Source organism: Procambarus clarkii, chromosome 45, assembly GCF_040958095.1.
Source record: "Procambarus clarkii isolate CNS0578487 chromosome 45, FALCON_Pclarkii_2.0, whole genome shotgun sequence".
Taxonomy (NCBI): Eukaryota; Metazoa; Arthropoda; class Malacostraca; order Decapoda; family Cambaridae; genus Procambarus; species Procambarus clarkii.
The window spans coordinates 6,667,056-6,686,340 of record NC_091194.1 but is presented as its reverse complement, the minus strand read 5'-3'; the positions used below and the strand labels follow the sequence as shown (position 1 = coordinate 6,686,340).

The 19,285-nt window shown below is 47.5% G+C and overlaps 1 protein-coding gene and 1 non-coding gene across 2 annotated transcripts; one reads left to right on the top strand and one right to left on the bottom strand.

Moving 5' to 3' along the window:
• The first annotated feature begins 4,431 nt into the window (after nucleotides 1-4,431).
• Nucleotides 4,432-8,657, top strand: LOC123770200 (uncharacterized). The gene is made up of 4 exons (XM_045761874.2): nucleotides 4,432-5,193; nucleotides 6,917-7,108; nucleotides 7,484-7,725; nucleotides 8,199-8,657. The coding sequence occupies exons 1-4, from the start codon at nucleotides 4,432-4,434 to the stop codon at nucleotides 8,377-8,379; spliced, it is 1,377 nt and encodes a 458-aa protein (XP_045617830.2). The 3' UTR covers nucleotides 8,380-8,657.
• A 2,004-nt stretch (nucleotides 8,658-10,661) lies between these two features.
• Nucleotides 10,662-10,734, bottom strand: TRNAR-ACG (transfer RNA arginine (anticodon ACG)). Its single transcript has one exon. It is a non-coding gene; the product is annotated as a tRNA-Arg (tRNA).
• Nucleotides 10,735-19,285: the final 8,551 nt, after the last annotated feature.

Genomic DNA, 19,285 nt, shown 5'->3' with positions numbered 1-19,285 from the left:
AGATGATTTCGGGGCTTTAGTGTCACCGCGGCCCGGTCCTCGACCAGGCCTCCACCCCCCAGGAAGCAGCCCGTGACAGCTGACTAACACCCAGGTACTTATTTTACTGCTAGCTAACAGGAGCATAGGGTGAAAGAAACTCTGCCCATTGGGGATTTTAATCGGCGTTATTTGATTTAATATTATATGTAACTTTGTATTGATCCGAATAATGTCTTATTAAGGATCAATACAGTCCTGGAAGCCTTTCCAGAATCCAGGACATCAAGCAATCATCAAGCATTAACGCCGCCAGTTACGAAACCAGTACATCTTTCCTCAATCATATCAGCTTTGTTTGCATATTATACAGTTTGCGAGCTAGGAACCCCCCCCCCACAACCCGAGGTTATTATTGTTATAAACAACCTCGTATATAGTGCTTCCGTGCTTATAAGATGTTTAATAAATGTAAACACAGCCGCCATGATTGAGGAAAGATGAACAGGTTTCGTAAATGGTTGATGAATCTCTGGCATAACGCTTGGATAGAGACGAGTGAAGGATAGGTAGAATAGGAAATAAGGAATGATTGACGAGAGAGGAAGAGATGAATGCTCTACTGGAGATGAAGGTAACCAAGATGCTGGGATGCTGGAACCCTCCCCCCCCCAACCTAACCCCCCCCCCCCACAATCCCCCAACCCCCCACCCCTCTCACTCTCACAGCTGTCAGTCCGTCCGCTCCGACAAGGCTATTTGGCTAGGAAGTAAAGCAAGGAACTAGCCGAGAGCATAGCTAAAGGATAGGTTGTCTCAGAGACGTCAGCATTCATTACTAACCTCCAAGAAAGCACTTAATTCATTCATTCCGTCGTGAAGAGATATAGGCTCTGTCCTATCCACCGTACCTGTCTGTCATTAGTGGAGTGGTGTCTGGCATAGAGGCGGATAGTAATGTGCCTACGTCAACATGTTCCCTATCCATCGTTTGCCGTTGAGGGCTAGAACAGATTGTTAGTTAAATGGTTAGGCGTTGAAGGCTTCAGCCGAGGCCTACGAGGTCAGGTCAGGTCAGGTCAGGTCAGATTACGTCAGGTCAAATTAAGTCAGGTCAATAAATCCTCAAGGCCCGTGATGAGGGTTCGAACTTACGTCCAGGATGACGTAAAACTTAAAATCAGACTTAAAATATGCGAAACAGTTGCTCCTACCTCACCATGGGTGGCCCTCAATAGGAAACTAACCTGAGAGGAGAGGTACCTATAACTGATACCCAACTGAGACTTTAAAAAAAAAAACCACATACCCCTGGAGCACTGCTGTGGTATCAGAGAGGGTAAGGGGGGGGGGGAGGTGTAATCCACCACTTCATCCAGGTCATAGAGTTGCAATCCACGCTATTGTGGATTTTTTTTTTTTTTTTTTTTGTAACAATGGATCATTTTTCGGCGTTTTTTCCCGGTCGTGTTTCATAAGTATTCAATCATTTTTGTTTCTTCGGCCTTGTTCTGGTGACGGGATAGTGTCACAATATTTTATATATATATATATATATATTTTTTTTTTAAACGTTAACTATTTTTTCAATTTATTTCTGGTAAACAAAAAATTTGTAATATTTTTTAGTGATAAATGTTTAATTAAATGCCACTTTTAACATTATTCTTCAAATTCCTTTCATTCTTATCGTTATATATATATATATAATATAATATATATATATATATATATATATATATATATATATATATATATATATATATATATATATATATATTTTCTTTCATTGTTATTGTATTTTCTTGATAGTGGGCAAAATGGTGTATGACAGGATGTATTATTGAGGGTGTTGTAGTGAGGTCTTGTGCAGTGTAAACTATCAGGTGGTTGGGTAGTTAGTGCTCGGGTTGTTGAACAGTGATTGGCAGCTCGTAGTACATGACTTGGTGGTAGCAGTTGACAGTGACAATGTGACTGACCATTTGCAACAAACACACACACAGAGGCTGACCACCTTGCAACAAACACACACACAGAGGCTGACCACCTTGCAACAAACACACACACAGAGGCTGACCACCTTGCAACAAACACACACACAGAGGCTGACCACCTTGCAACAAACACACACACAGAGGCTGACCACCTTGCAACAAACACACACACACACAGAGGCTGACCACCTTGCAACAAACACACACACACAGAGGCTGACCACCTTGCAACAAACACACACACACAGAGGCTGACCACCTTGCAACAAACACACACACAGAGGCTGACCACCTTGCAACAAACACACACACACAGAGGCTGACCACCTTGCAACAAACACACACACAGAGGCTGACCACCTTGCAACAAACACACACACAGAGGCTGACCACCTTGCAACAAACACACACACAGAGGCTGACCACCTTGCAACAAACACACACACAGAGGCTGACCACCTTGCAACAAACACACACACACAGAGGCTGACCACCTTGCAACAAACACACACACAGAGGCTGACCACCTTGCAACAAACACACACACACACACACACACAGAGGCTGACCACCTTGCAACAAACACACACACACACACAGAGGCTGACCACCTTGCAACAAACACACACACACACACACACAGAGGCTGACCACCTTGCAACAAACACACACACACACACAGAGGCTGACCACCTTGCAACAAACACACACACACAGAGGCTGACCACCTTGCAACAAACACACTCACACACAGAGGCTGACCACCTTGCAACAAACACACACACACACAGAGGCTGACCACCTTGCAACAAACACACACACAGAGGCTGACCACCTTGCAACAAACACACACACATAGAGGCTGACCACCTTGCAACAAACACACACACAGAGGCTGACCACCTTGCAACAAACACACACACACAGAGGCTGACCATTTGCAACAAACACAGCCACACACAGAGGCTGACCATTTGCAACAAACACACACACACACAGAGGCTGACCACCTTGCAACAAACACACACACAGAGGCTGACCACCTTGCAACAAACACACACACAGAGGCTGACCACCTTGCAAAAAACACACACAGAGGCTGACCACCTTGCAACAAACACACACACACACACACACAGAGGCTGACCACCTTGCAACAAACACACACACAGAGGCTGACCACCTTGCAACAAACACACACACAGAGGCTGACCACCTTGCAACAAACACACACAGAGGCTGACCACCTTGCAACAAACACACACACACACAGAGGCTGACCACCTTGCAACAAACACACACATACACAGAGGCTGACCACCTTGCAACAAACACACACACACACAGAGGCTGACCACCTTGCAACAAACACACACACAGAGGCTGACCACCTTGCAACAAACACACACACAGAGGCTGACCACCTTGCAACAAACACACACACACAGAGGCTGACCACCTTGCAACAAACACACACACACACAGAGGCTAACCACCTTGCAACAAACACACACACACACACACAGAGGCTGACCACCTTGCAACAAACACACACACACACACAGAGGCTGACCACCTTGCAACAAACACACACACAGAGGCTGACCACCTTGCAACAAACACAGAGCGTGACCTTGAAGAGCTCGCCACAAACCAGTTAACCCTCGTTACACGACGCTTTCAAACTACTGATGGTGTTGACACCCACCTCCCCGTCTCACTCTTAACTTGTTCCAACCCTGTATGTTCCTATAATACTATAATAATTATTATATTATTGTTATAATCCAAGATATCCTATATCCTATATGTGTGTATATTAGTTATAAACACACACCACATGACACAGGGGGGATGTGTGTGTGTGTGTGTGTGTGTGTATGTGTGTGTGTGTGTGTGTGTGTGTGTGTGTGTGTGCACGCGCGGGTCGTAGATAGTGACCATATCAACTTAACTAAGTGAACCACCATTCGCGGCTTACCTTAGCAAACAACCATTACCAAAACCAACGGTGGACCCCCAACCCCTCAACCCCCCCCCCTTTCCTCTCCCCTTCAGATAAGACAGAAAGCTTTCCCATCAAGGTGTTAATGACCCTCCCTCCCCCCCCCCCCCATTACACCTAAACCCCCTCTCCAACCCTCCCCCCCCCCCAACCCCATCACCTTCAAGGGTTGCAAGTGGCAGTTAGCCCCATGTCCCCACCAACAGTGCAACAAGAACCTCCCGCACCCCCGTAGTATTGGAAACAGTTCCTCAGTGGGTATTCTTGATCTATCGGCTTCGCTACACTAAAATTACTCAATAGATATTTATCCCCAATAGACATCAGGAGTCTTAATTGATTGATCTAGCAAGATATACCTGAGGAACACCTGGATATATGCGTGGATAATATACATATATATATACACATATATATTTATATATATATATATATACATCCTGTGAAGCGATGAGATCTCAGCATCCAGCAAGAACATCCATGGACCCGAGAGGTGGAGATGAGAAAGCATCATCCGTCGAGCAGGAAGATCCGCCGCCACGCGACGCCGCCGAAAGCTTCATGGAGACGTTCCGGACGCTCTTTGCAGTGGCCAGCTGCGTGGGCGTTCACGTTGTCACGCGTTCGAGGGACGGCGTGTACAGCGTGTCCCCCCTGAAGGTGGTGGCCGCGTGCGCTAGCCTGCTCGGGGTGACGCTACAATTAGCGTTCATCCTGGATTTCGTTTTCGTGATGGAGACGTCCTACGACCAACAGATGGTGCTGGCGGCGTTCTTTTTCAGCGTCAGTTTCTGTTTTTTCACTTACCTCGTGTGGATGAAGAAGTCCCACACTGTCATGGCGTTCCTGACGCAGGTGGATGGCAGTGGCATCACAGTGGACAAAAATCCGACCCTCCTGTACGTTATACTAGCCACTTTCGCATACTCTGGTACGTATACCACTTGCGTGTATATCATGCTGCCGCTTGACCAGCTCTCCTTCTTCTGGTTCGAGGAACTCAAGTATATCCTGGCGATACCTATCTTCTACACCTCCTTCATCCCGAGTCTCCTGGACCTGTACATGATGTCGTTCCTGAGTGTGGTAGTGGCTGGCCTCAGGGCGGTTGAGGTCAAGACCAAAGGAGTTGGTCTTTGGACCTCCACACACACCAGCGTCTTGGCCGGTTCCTGGCTTCGTCTCCTTAAGCTTCTTGATACTTTCAATGACGTAAGTATTCATATGGAATACACGTCGCGGGGCTGTGTGATAGGATCGAACGCGCGTGTCTGAACTCCTCAAGAGGTGGATATGATGCCGGAGCAGATGAGGACCTGGATCCTGTATATCTTTCCTTAATAACTGCAACTGTGTTTACAATTATTAAAAATTTAACGAGCTTGTAAAGTCCACAACCCATAGTTATTGTTGTCATAAACAACCTCGTATATAGTGCTTCGGTGCTCATATACTGCTTAATATATGTAAACACAGCCGCCATGATGGAGGAAAGATGCACAGGTTTCGTAATTGGTTGAGTAAATGCTTAATGAACCCAGGCCATGGGGGGGGGGGAGAGTTCATGTTATATGGCTCAATATTCATAGACTCATCCCGTGATTTCATTGTGTATTCATAACTCATACACTGTGTATTGATGACATTAATTGTGTATAACTCATTCACTGTGTATTGATGACATTAATTGTGTATAACTCATTCACTGTGTATTGATGACATTAATTGTGTATAACTCATTCACTGTGTATTGATGACATTAATTGTGTATAACTCATTCACTGTGTATTGATGACATTAATTGTGTATAACTCATTCACTGTGTATTGATGACATTAATTGTGTATAACTCATTCACTGTGTATTGATGACATTAATTGTGTATAACTCATTCACTGTGTATTGATGACATTAATTGTGTATAACTCATTCACTGTGTATTGATGACATTAATTGTGTATAACTCATTCACTGTGTATTGATGACATTAATTGTGTATAACTCATTCACTGTGTATTGATGACATTAATTGTGTATAACTCATTCACTGTCGATTGATGGCACTAATTGTGTCATTCAATAAGTCATTCATTTTATTGGTGTTCCGTGGTGTGGGTAGCTGTGGCTTGGGTGTCCCCGTGGTGTGGGTGGCCGTGGCTTGGGTGTCCCCGTGGTGTGGGTGGCCGTGGCTTGGGTGTCCCCGTGGTGTGGGTGGCCGTGGCTTGGGTGTCCCCGTGGTGTGGGTGGCCGTGGCTTGGGTGTCCCCGTGGTGTGGGTGGCCGTGGCTTGGGTGTCCCTGTGGTGTGGGTGGCCGTGGCTTGGGTGTCCCCGGGGTGTGGGTGGCCGTGGCTTGGGTGTCCCCGTGGTGTGGGTGGCCGTGGCTTGGGTGTCCCTGTGGTGTGGGTGGCCGTGGCTTGGGTGTCCCCGTGGTGTGGGTGGCCGTGGCTTGGGTGTCCCCGTGGTGTGGGTGGCCGTGGCTTGGGTGTCCCTGTGGTGTGGGTGGCCGTGGCTTGGGTGTCCCCGTGGTGTGGGTGGCCGTGGCTTGGGTGTCCCCGTGGTGTGGGTGGCCGTGGCTTGGGTGTCCCCGTGGTGTGGGTGGCCGTGGCTTGGGTGTCCCCGGGGTGTGGGTGGCCGTGGCTTGGGTGTCCCCGTGGTGTGGGTGGCCGTGGCTTGGGTGTCCCCGGGGTGTGGGTGGCCGTGGCTTGGGTGTCCCCGTGGCGACATGTGTTTATTTTAGTCTGAGCAGATGTTCTGATGAAGTTATAGTGAGATATTGTTCATCTTTGGTGGCGACTGTTATGTGTACAACACCGCCCTACACACACACACACACACACACACACACACACACACATCAAACCAACGATAAACACATAGATAATAAGCCCTAACCCGCATAAAACACAGGCTCCAAGCACGTATACTGTGTCCACAGATATTCTCGTACTTGCTGCACGTACGCCAGCTGCTGTTTCTCGTGCAGGCGATCACCTTGCTGTTCTGCATGGCGTCGGTACAGCTGGAACAGCGCTGTGTTCTCTACTTCCTGCTGCTCCTTGGCTCCACGCTCGAGGTTGTCCTCCGCTTCTTCCTCGTCTGTGTGGCCGGAGACCGACTCCTGACGGCGGTAAGTCTCTGGACACAGTATGCCCCTGTTACCTAGCAGTAAAACAGGTACCTGGGTGTTAGTCAGCTGTCACGGGCTGTTTCCTGGGGGTGGAGGCCTGGTCGAGGACCGGGCCGCAGGGACACTAAAAACCCCCGAAATCATCTCAAGATAACCTCAAGATAACAGCCGCCATGATTGAGGAAAGATGTACGGGTTTCGTAAGAGGTTGTGTAAATGCCTTATAAACTCTATCTCCTTGCCTTATAAACTCTATCTCCCTCGAGGTTAGTTGGTCGGGTCAACCAGGCTGTTGGACCAGATGTTCGTATGGTGAAGTACCCTTTGAAATCGTTCCTCAAGTTAATCTCAATAGTTTTTTTTTTAACCTTCCAGCAGGAGGGAGTGTTGGAAGCCGTCCGCGATGTCCTGTGTGGCCGACGGACCTCAGCCTTCCACGCCCTCACCGCCCACCACACGGGACCCATGCCCCAAGCAACCACGAAGAGCCTGCTGGATCAAAAGAACGACGCTGGGATGAGGATTGATATAGGCGGATTGGAGCATTTGGGTCTTCACAATCTCCTCTGTAGGATGGAGTCCAAACCCCTCTGTGTCCTCACATGGGGTACTTCAAGGTCAGCGTCCCCACCTTGGGCACCTCATGCTGGGCATTTTGGACATAGTGAAGAAAATAGGCATATCCTTACCACTTCGATCCCCCTTTAAGAATCAGTGCACCAAAGAGGGAACATGAAAAATCCAGTATTTACCCAGGTCTTTCATATAGTAATAATAATAGTAAGAAGAAGGGGGATGGGAAAAAGACTTTCTTCACTACCCACTCAGCCACGATGAGCTCCAAGGAATCCTAAATAGAAGTACAGTCAGCCTTGTTGAGAGGTTTTTAAGACATCCACATGCCCCAGCCCATGTTTAGAGGTCTCCCTTGTCTATGGCCGCAGGTTCGATCCCCTTGTATAACCTTAATATATATCCCTTATTTGTTACATATCTTCCTGTGATTGAATTATACAATAATATTATTATTTAAGAATTTTTCATTTTTGTGTGTGTGGGGCTCATGAGGTGAAGGTTTTCCCACCTACAGGTTGAGTGGGAGGACCTTTGTGTCGTGTATGGGGATTGTGACGACCTTCCTGGTCGTTCTCCTGCAGCTGAGGCCCTATTTGAACCAGAACCAGCCCACCACCACCACCTGGTTCGGCCCCTTCGATGACAGCAACCTCTTCTGCTGCTTCCGGACCATGAAGTTCCAGCGACCCACCTGAAGAAGGAAGCGTTAGTTGATAGTTGAGAGGAGGGTGGGTGGGTGAAGGGTGTGTATGTGTGTGTGTGTTTGTGTGTGTGTGTGTGTGTGTTTGAGTGTGGATGAGTGTGTGTGTGTGTGTGTGTGTCAGGGTGTGTGTAGATAAGCTTGAGACTCGTTCTACACGTGTTCCATACCTACAACACAGATGTTCTTCACGCTAGATTCCTCCCTATGTATACCTGCGTCTACATGAGTGTATACATGATCTTGACGTCAAGGTTCACCCCAGGCATTACAAAAAAGGGGGGAGGGAGGGAGTGGGGGGTGGGGGTGGTACCTGGGAGTTATAGACAACTGTTGTGGGGTTAAATCCTTGGGGTTGGGGGGGGGGAGAGAGAGAGGGTCGAATTTAAAGGTCAGAAGGATGTGTTAATATGTTTGATCTCACATATTTTTAACAACATTGTAAGATCTTGACGTCACTCTACCTCGTAAGAAGGTTTTCAACTTTTAACGTGTTGTTTTAAAGGTAATTTGAACTTTCTGTTTTCTTATCATTTTGAAGAAAAAATCAATCGGTATTTTAACATTTTTAATCCATTTATCCATTTAAAAATGTATCCATTTTTAAATGTTTATAAATGTCTATGTTAATTAGCTTCCGGTGATAATGTTAGCAACATCACAATGTTGAAATAAATCTTTAAAATATTTATGCATTGTTCCTACTATGTACAATATACCATTGAAGTTATTATTATTAACGTGAAATATTTATACAGTGAAATATATATATATATATATATATATATATATATATATATATATATATATTATATATATATATATATATATATATATATATATATATATATATATAAGTCACTGCATAAATGTGTATATACACCACTGTAGCACAGTGGTCTGCGTGGTGGGCTCACACTCGAGCAGGAGCAGGAGCAGGAGCAGCAGGAACAGGAGGACGAGGAGACACAGGTCACAGTGACTCAACACGAAGGGATCACATTTCGCCAAAAAGCCTTGTTGCTTGTTCCACGCGTCTCGTCTTGAGTTACACGCTGAGGTGATAGGGGGGACTTGGGGAAGGCAGGCAGACAGGCAGACAGGTAGGCAGGCAGGCAGACAGGTAGGTAGCTAGGCAGACCATATCATTTGCCTCAATACGTACCGGAATCGTGGTACTCTCAGACACAGGGTACTGGTACCTATTGAGAGGCGAAATTGGAGTGGATACGATACGTTACCCAATTCGAATTGGAAAGCTCCCATTAGGAATGTGAATTATACTCACTGATGCTGGCTGGTGTTAGGTTTCATACGTGAGATTGTTTAAGGAGAGAGAGCAAGACAGGGAGATATTACTCTTGAAAGGAGAGGTAAAGTATCTCTGTAAGAGTCGGGTGGTGAGGAGTGAGGGGAGGTGGGGAAGTGAGGACTGGTGAGGGGAGCTGTGAGGAGGGTATAGGAGGGTTTGAGGAGAGAGAGAGAGAGAGAGAGAGAGAGAGAGAGAGAGAGAGAGAGAGAGAGAGAGAGAGAGAGAGAGAGAGAGAGAGAGAGAGAATAGAGAGAATATGAGTGGTGATGGTAGGTAAGGTATAAGAAAATGTGATGTGTCAAGTGAGGTCTGTGTGGTGAGGGGAAATGAGGGAATGTGGTGCTGAGTGAGTGAGGGGGGGGGTGGAGGAGAGACGTGATGTAACGTAATATCAAGGAGGTCGTTACAATGTGACATCGTAGTACGGAGTCACGTAAGCTCCCCCCCCCCCCCTGGCTTGCTACGGCCCTGAGCCCTCGCTAAGCCGGCGCCCACCTCCCCAAAACGACCGTCAGATAAATCTAACCGGATAACAGGACTCGCTCACATTTAGATGTCTCCTTACGAAACCTCTATATCTTACAACAATCATCACCGCTTTGATTACATTTATTAAACAGCTGACAAGCTCAAATTCACAACCCAGGGATATTAGTGCTATAAGTCTATTATGTTATAATAGTGGCTTTAGGCATTGTATGTACTAGCTATACCTATAAGTCAAACAATCCTTGTAAATATTTATTGTATGTATGTACCTTACCTAAATAAAATTGTATTGTATTGTATAAACAACCTCGTAGATGCTTTAATAAATGTAAACACAGCCGCCATGATTGAGGAAAGATGTACGAGTTTCGTCAGGGGTTGTGTAAAGAAAATAAAACTCGAGAGGTCTGAAGGAACTGAGATTATTGTCGTTATCACATTTGGTAAAATATATATTGGAAAAAGTTTTTCACGAGCGACCTTGCCAGGATTCGAACCTGGAATCTTCTGATCCGTAGTCAGACGCGTTATCCGTTGCGCCACAAGGCCGGTGAAGTAGTGTGGGGTTGGGCCTTTAACCTATCAACTCCTTGAGGGGTTGTGGTCGTCTTAGGCACCCCTGTGGTCGTATTTAAGACGACTCGTGTCTAAGAAGTGTTTAAGTCGTAGCTCAGTCGATTAAGGCAGCGTCTGGGATGCTCTTGGACGCAGGTTCGAATCCTCGTCACGGCCCTTGTGGATTTGTTCGCTTAAGACGACTACATTAGTATTTTTATTTTTTTTTTCTTACACAGACGACTACTGACTCCTGATACCAGACTGCGAGCCTTCCCTTCCCATACCAAGACTTACCATGTACTAGTTTCCCCTCCCCCTGGAACACGACCCGACAATCGGTTAACAACCAGGTACCCAATTACTGCTGGGTGAACAGGGATGAATAGTTAAGGACATGGTGCCTAGTCAATCCTCCCCGGCCAGGCCTCGAACCCAGAACAAAATCGCTAGTGAGGTCAGTGGGGGGGGGGTAACACACACACACACACACACACACACACACACACACACACACACACACACACACACACACACACACACACACAGTCATAGATTTAAACTAGCTAAACACAGATGCCGAAGAAATATAAGAAAATTCACCTTCGCAAACAGAGTGGTAGACGGTTGGAACAAGTTAAGTGAGAAGGTGGTGGAGGCCAAGACCGTCAGTAGTTTCAAAGCGTTATATGACAAAGAGTGCTGGGAAGACGGGACACCACGAGCGTAGCTCTCATCCTGTAACTACACTTAGGTAATTACTTAGGTAATTACACACACACACACACGACCATCCACCAAGGATCAGGATGGTGGAAAAGCTCTACTTGACCGTATCGATAATATATTAACATATGTACATTATGTACATATGTACATTATGTACATATGCAAATAAAACAATAACAAAGCAAATAAAAATGCATTCTGATGTTATTTAAAAACAGTCGAGTATTTTAATTCATTTTCTTATTGTTTTTTATTGGTTTTTTAAATTTTTTGGTACAGATGATTGAATGAATAAAATAATATTGTTGTAGAGTAAGTGTTCAGCCATACTGGTATACTGCTGGTATACACCGAGTAGCTGGGTATACTGCTCGACTGGGTATACTGCTTGAGTGGGTATACCTCTCTCGTGTCTCTATGACGGGGTGTTGGCTGTCTTGTTGGGGTGGAGGGGGTAGGGGGGGGGGGAATGGGGCTGTTGCAGATGCAGAACAGTCAACAGGTCGTTATATAGGCTTAAACAAGGCTGTAAACAACCTAGGCCTCATATGCACTTCCTTCATGTAAACATAAATAACCAAAAATACAATGACACCTCTATGATTAATAATCAATCATAAAAATAAATATATACACTGATTATGTTGACCAGACCACACACTAGAAATTGAAGGGACGACGACGTTTCGGTCCGTCCTGGACCATTCTCAAGTCGATTGTGAGAATTGTGAATTGTGATTGTGAAACGGAGAATGGTCCAGGACGGACCGAAACGTCGTCGTCCCTTCAATTTCTAGTGTGTGGTCTGGTCAACATACTTCAGCCACGTTATTGTGACTCATCGCCTGTATACACTGATTAGCCTCATTTTAAACGTATGCAAATTTCGGTCAATAATAATGATAATTTTGTGTTGTTTAAGTCTTTGATGCGTTCTTCCCCCCCCCTCCTAGTTCCCCCCCCCTCCTAGTTCCCCCCCCCCTAGTTCACCCCCATGACCCCCCTCCCTTCACCCCCTCCCCCCCGATCGGAGGCTGGAATCACACACACGCCATTCATACCCAACTTACTACTGAATGACTGCGCAGTACGTCAAACTCATTCACGAAGTTGTAGTAGTAGTAGTAGTAGTAGTAGTAGTGGTGGTGGTGGTGGTGGTAGTAGCAGCGACTGTATGAATGAATGAATGAATGAATGACGTAGTGTGTTGACATAGCGATGCTGCAACGCGTGTGAGCGGTTGTGTGGAGTGTTTGTGGTGAGTGAGGGGGGGGGGGGGGGTTGGGGGAGTTGGGGGAGGGGGGTTTAATGGCGCTGATGATGCCTGTTGTGTTTGGATTGGTTGTGGTGGAGGGGGGGGGAAGGGGGGGGTAGGACCTATATTTCCCTATCATATCAACTTTCGAAATTTATAAGGGAAGTTCTTGAACCTCCTTCCACTACTAAAACGGTAAAAGAAAACTTTCTTAACAGCTCTATGTGACTCGTCTGAGTCTCCAGCATTAATCTATGCTCTCGTGTTTTAATCTGTCAATCCTCATGAGTATTTTATACGTCTTTATCATGTCTCCCCCTATCATTTATTTCCTAGCATCGTCAGGCCTAGGTGGATGGGGGGTACTCACCAAGTTGTAATGACCGAGATTTGCTTGCAGAAGTTGAGCTTTGGCTCTTTGGTGCCGCCTCTCAACTGTCAATCACCTGGTTTACAGGTTTCTGAGCCTTTTTGGTATGTTGTGGGGGGGGGGGAGGGTGTGTGTGTGTGTGTGTGTGTGTGTGTGTGTGTGTGTGTGTGTGTGTGTGTGTGTGTGTGTGTGTGTGTGTGTGTGTGTGTGTGTGGAAAATGGGATTTACACTATATTGCAAGCCAATATAAGCCTTCAATCACAGTAGCGAAATGATTAGACGTACGGCAAGTGACACCTCCTCCTCTTCCTACCTTTCTAATTAGTAGAATAAACACCTTAATATTTCCGTACTTTCACCTGTCCAAAAAACCATCCATATTTGCCTGTCCTTACCTGTCTAATAGACTATTTAGACGGCAAATAATTAACTGTTCTGGAAACAGTTCAGCAAACCCGAGGTGATTTTTTTAAGGCTTTCTAACAACTGCAGTTCGTAGCTGTTGTTAGGGGCATATGATGACAGTTGTCCTTACCTTTTGCCAGTTGTCCAGAGAGTGGTAGGTGTTGTAACTGACCTTGGGGGCTGTTGTTGAGGGTGGAGAAGACACACTCTCTCGGTGCTGGTTGTTTTGGCTAAGTGTCCTTCAAGATGTCCTTAGGGATTTGGGGCTTGGCACTTTGTCATTCTGGTGCTAGATAATGGTGCATCTCTGCCTCTGTGTCTCTCTGACTGTCTGTGTCTCTCTCTCTCTCTCTCTCTCTCTCTCTCTCTCTCTCTCTCTCTCTCTCTCTCTCTCTCTCTCTCTCTCTCTCTCTCTCTCTCTCTCTGAGTGAATTGCTTGTTCATCAAGTGGGAGGTGACACGGGGCCTCAGGAAGCTCCTTAAAGTGGACAGTTGCAACAATGCGGGTCTTCAAGGAAGTCCTGTTTGCGGGGGATCACCGTGTGTGTTTTTATCTGTTCGTCCCCTAACGGGTTGGTGATGCGAAGGACGCCCTGTGTGTGTGTGTGTGTGTGTGTGTGTGTGTGTGTGTGTGTGTGTGTGTGTGTGTGTGTGTGTGTGTGTGTGTGTGTGTTAAAAAAAAATTCTGAGAAACACACACAGCCTTGGGGACACACACACACACACACATACTATCATGGACAGACCGCTCACACAAAACATTCCTGACATGTCACTAATGAATGACTTAATGATTATGACCACTAAACATTGTTGCAGTGTTGCCCCCATGACCAGCGTGTTGCAAGTTGCCACACACACTCAGCAGCAGCAGCAGCAGCAGCAGCAGCAGCAGCAGCAGCAGCATCACTCCTCAGCTGATGCAACATGCAAGATTCGACCTTGCTCCTGATGACTTGTTTAGGTGGAGGCTATTCGTTGCTACTCTTGTGGAGGCTTGTACCGAGGCTGGGTGCCAAGTACGCAGTGCTGTGCGTGCGTGTGTGTGTGTGTGTGTGCGTGTGTGTGTGTGTGGGGGGGGGGTGTATGTGTGTGTGTGAGGGTGTGTGTATGTGTGTGTGCGCGCGTGTGTGTGTGGGGGGGAGGGAATTTGTATGTGTGTGTGCGTGTGAGACATCGGTCTGAAATTTATTGCCTTGGTTCTGTTGTATTGACCTCCTGAAATATTTCTTTGAATCCCCCCCCCCCTCACATACCTTAGTATCATTTTCTGTGAGAATTCTTCCTTGTCTCATCAATCTGAGAACATAGTCTCGCACTGCTATTTTTCTCCGTATACGGCTACAGAACAGCATTGGCTTGATCCTTATAGCTTCTACAGCAGTGTCATTTTCAAACTGCCTCTCGGCTTCTCTCATGACTCAGGTGTATTTAATTCTGGTTCTCTTAATATAGTGCATCTTTATTGTCCTCTGCCCCTAGTTGTCTGCAGTTTGTTCAGGCTTTTCGTGTTCCCTCGTTAGCTTCCCTGCATTGCCTATTGAACCAGGGAGGGGAGGGGGGGAGGGGGGGTTCCCTCTTCTCATGCTCTATTGCCTCGGCACGTGTCCCGGCAGTGAATTCCATCATCTCATTTCCTGTCTTTTGAGCTTCGGCTCTTTGGTCCCGCCTCTCTCTTGTCAATCAACTGGTGTACATATGTACCGGTGTGTGTGTGTGTGTGTGTGTGGGTGGGTGTGTGTGTGTGTGTGTGGGTGGGTGTGTGTGGGTGTGTGTTTTGAGAACTGAGATTGAGTGAGACAAATCAAACCTGTTTAGGGAGGTCGTGAGGTGAAGTGAGGGGAGGGAGGGGGGGGGGAGATGGACGATGATGTGAGGGGTGAGTGGGGAAGGATTGGGTGGGGGGGGAGACAGAATTGGCTGTTGAGGGAGAAATGGGGGGGAAGGGGGAAATGAGCTAAAGGACAGAGGGATGCCCTTGGGGAGGGGAGGGAGACGGCGTGGGGGGGGGGGGAGGGGGAAGCAATGCAAGGACGTTCCTCCGTTATTCAAGGCTCTCCTGTTGAAGCATGGCACACCCTCCTCCTCCTCCTCCTCCTCCTCCTCCTCTTCCTCATTCACTTCCTCATTCACTTCCTTCTTCTCCTCCTATTCCTTTCTCTTCATTAATGTTTACATTCAATCATTCATTTGGGAATTTCTTAATTATATTCTAGACCGAAAAATGGGAATATTTGTATGAGTTTTGTGATGAATCCTCTCTATCTAATGTATAATACATCCTGTAGCCTTACTACATCTTCTGGGGCTGTATAATACATCCTGTAGTCTTACTACATCTCCTGGGGCTGTATAATACATCCTGTAGTCTTACTACATCTCCTGGGGCTGTATAATACATCCTGTAGTCTTACTACATCTCCTGGGGCTGTATAATACATCCTGTAGTCTTACTACATCTCCTGGGGCTGTATAATACATCCTGTAGTCTTACTACAACTCCTGGGGCTGTATAATACATCCTGTAGTCTTACTACATCTCCTGGGGCTGTATAATACATCCTGTAGTCTTACTACATCTCCTGGGGCTGTATAATACATCCTGTAGTCTTGCTACATCTCCTGGGGCTGTATAATACATCCTGTAGTCTTACTACAACTCCTGGGGAGGGTAGGGAGGGAACTATCTGGAGAAAGCACCAAGCCATTACGACTATATAACACTGGGAAGGGGTCAGGATAAGGATTGGGGATGGGACGAGGGGAAAGGAATGGTGCCCAACCACTTGGACGGTCGGGGATTGAACGCCGACCTGCACGAAGCGAGACCGTCGCTCTACCGTCCAGCCCATCTCCTGGGGCAATATATCCTACATTCTGTAGTATATATATACAACTCCTGGGACAATATAATACATTATGTAGCCTTAATACAACTCCTGAGACTATTATACATTATCCTGTATGGAAATACAGCTGTAGGAAAGACATACAACAACGCTGGAATACAATTCAATAGACCGCCTGCTGGTGTCCTCTCGCTCACACTCGGGGCACGTGATACAATACCCGTTGCCCATAACGCCATGCCCCTTGGCCAGATAAAACAGTCTCCTTGAACAAGGAGGGTTCGGTTGACCAGAGCCGCGAACCGGTTCTCCTCTGGACCACCCCCCACCCCTCCACCCCCCCCTCCCCCTCCCCCCCCCCCTCCTTGCAAGGGAATGTATCAATTGCTTCGTGTTGTTTCCCAACCTTGTGTGTTGCTGGAATATCGTTTGATGGGAATACATATATATATATATATATATATATATATATATATATATATATATATATATATATATATATATATATATATATATATATATATATATATATAATATATATATATATATATATATATATATATATATATATATATATATATATATATATATATATATATTGCATGAGATAATATTTGCAACCATGCAATGATCGAACATGCGACTCAAGGGGCCGGGATTTATCGAGTATTTTTGGGCATCCCCCCCCCCCCTGACGAAACCTGTGCATCTTTTCGTCAATCATGGCGGCTTTGGTTTAGAGCTATCGTTTATATGATATGTTTATTTTGGGGCCTTGAGTTGTTTGTGATCTACAGGAGTGTAGGTGAGATATCTTTGGTTTATCTTAGTTAACTTTATTTATTATGCACCACATACCCATCCTGTGGGTGGTGGTGGGCCCCATACTCATGCTGTGGGCGGTGGTGGACCACATACCCCATCCTGTGGATGCCGGTGGACCCCATACTCATGCTGTGGGCGGTGGTGGACCACATACCCATCCTGTGGGTGGTGGTGGACCCCATACCCATCCTGTGGGTGGTGGTGGACCCCATACCCATCCTGTGGGTGGTGGTGGACCCCATACTCATCCTGTGGGTGGTGGTGGACCCCATACCCATCCTGTGGGTGGTGGTGGACCCCATACCCCATCCTGTGAGTGGTGGTGGACCCCATACTCATCCCGTGGGTGGTGGTGGACCCCATACCCATCCTGTGGGTGGTGGTGGACCCCATATCCCATCCTGTGAGTGGTGGTGGACCCCATACTCATTCCGTGGGTGGTGGTGGACCCCATACTCATCGTGTGGGTGGTGGTGGACCCCATACCCATCCTGTGGGTGGTGGTGGACCACATACCCATCCTGTGGGTGGTGGTGGACCCCATACTCATCCTGTGGGCGGTGGTGGACCACATACCCCATCCTGTGGGTGGTGGTGGACCCCATACTCATGCTGTGGGCGGTGGTGGACCACATACCCATCCTGTGGGTGGTGGTGGACCCCATACTCATCCTGTGGGTGGTGGTGGACCCCATACTCATGCTGTGGGCGGTGGTGGACCACATACCCCATCCTGTGGGTGGTGGTGGACCCCATACTCATCCTGTGGGTGGTGGTGGACCCCATACTCATGCTGTGGGCGGTGGTGGACCACATACCCCATCCTGTGGGTGGTGGTGGACCCCCATACTCATGCTGTGGGCGGTGGTGGACCACATACCCATCCTGTGGGTGGCGGTGGACCCCATACCCATCCTGTGGGTGGTGGTGGACCCCATACCCATCCTGTGGCTGGTGGTGGACCCCATACTCATCCTGTGAGTGGTGGTGGACCCCATACCCATCCTGTGGGTGGTGGTGGACCCCATATCCCATCCTGTGAGTGGTGGTGGACCCCATACTCATCCCGTGGGTGGTGGTGGACCACATACCCATCCTGTGGGTGGTGGTGGACCCCATACTCATCCTGTGGGCGGTGGTGGACCCCATACCCATCCTGTGGACAGTGGTGGACCCCATACCCATCGTGTGGGTGGTGGTGGACCCCATACCCACCGTGTGGGTGGTGGTGGGGCCCCATACTGTGGGTGGTGGTGGACCCCATACCCACCGTGTGGGTGGTGGTGGGGCCCCATACTGTGGGTGGTGGTGGACCCCATACCCACCGTGTGGGTGGTGGTGGGGCCCCATACTGTGGGTGGTGGTGGACAGCGTTACAGAGGCACAGATAATACCCATAGTTCACCAACCTCAGCTAGTAACACTCCTGTGAAATACATATATTTAGTCATACTGGCGTGACGCTCTCTTCTCGTAATGCCACTCTTAGTCTTCTCATATTCCTTCCATACACCCCCTTATAGGCAGACTTGGAGCTCTCTCCCAATAACCTGAATTCAATGTTTACATTTGGAACTCTCGTGTGTGGAGCTGTTCCACGCTTCCTGAGGACGACTTGTGGTGACGACACCTGAGGACGACACCTGAGGACGACACCTGAGGACGACGTCACCTGTGTGTCGGTGTGACGATGCTGCTGCACTCTGTTGTGTGTTTTGAGCTGTGCTGGGGTGCTTTATTTGGGCGTACAGGGTCGAGCTGTTAGCTCTTGGACTCCGCCTTTCTAATGTGATAACTGTGTGAGACGTTAGAAGGAACTTTTCCAGTGTCAGAGTAGTTAACAGGTGGAATGCATTAGGCAGTGATGTGGTGGAGGCTGACTCCATACACAGTTTCAAATGTAGATATGATAGAGCCCAGTAGGCTCAGGAATCTGTACACCAGTTGATTGACAGTTGAGAGGCGGGACCAAAGAGCGAGGGCTCAACCCTCGCAAGCACAACTAGTTTAGTACAAACACACGAGGGGGCATCGCGGCTGAGTGGACACTGCTAGTGAGTCGTAGTCGTAATGGCTAGGGTTCGATTCCAGGCGGAGACGGAAACAAATGT

Excerpts from the sequence above, each read along its gene's own strand:
- LOC123770200 (XM_045761874.2), top strand. The coding sequence starts at position 4,432 with ATGAGATCTCAGCATCCAGCAAGAACATCCATGGACCCGAGAGGTGGA. Across the intron at positions 5,194-6,916 it reads TTCTTGATACTTTCAATGAC|ATATTCTCGTACTTGCTGCA; the intron begins GTAAGTATTCAT and ends CTGTGTCCACAG. Across the intron at positions 7,726-8,198 it reads CTCACATGGGGTACTTCAAG|GTTGAGTGGGAGGACCTTTG; the intron begins GTCAGCGTCCCC and ends TCCCACCTACAG.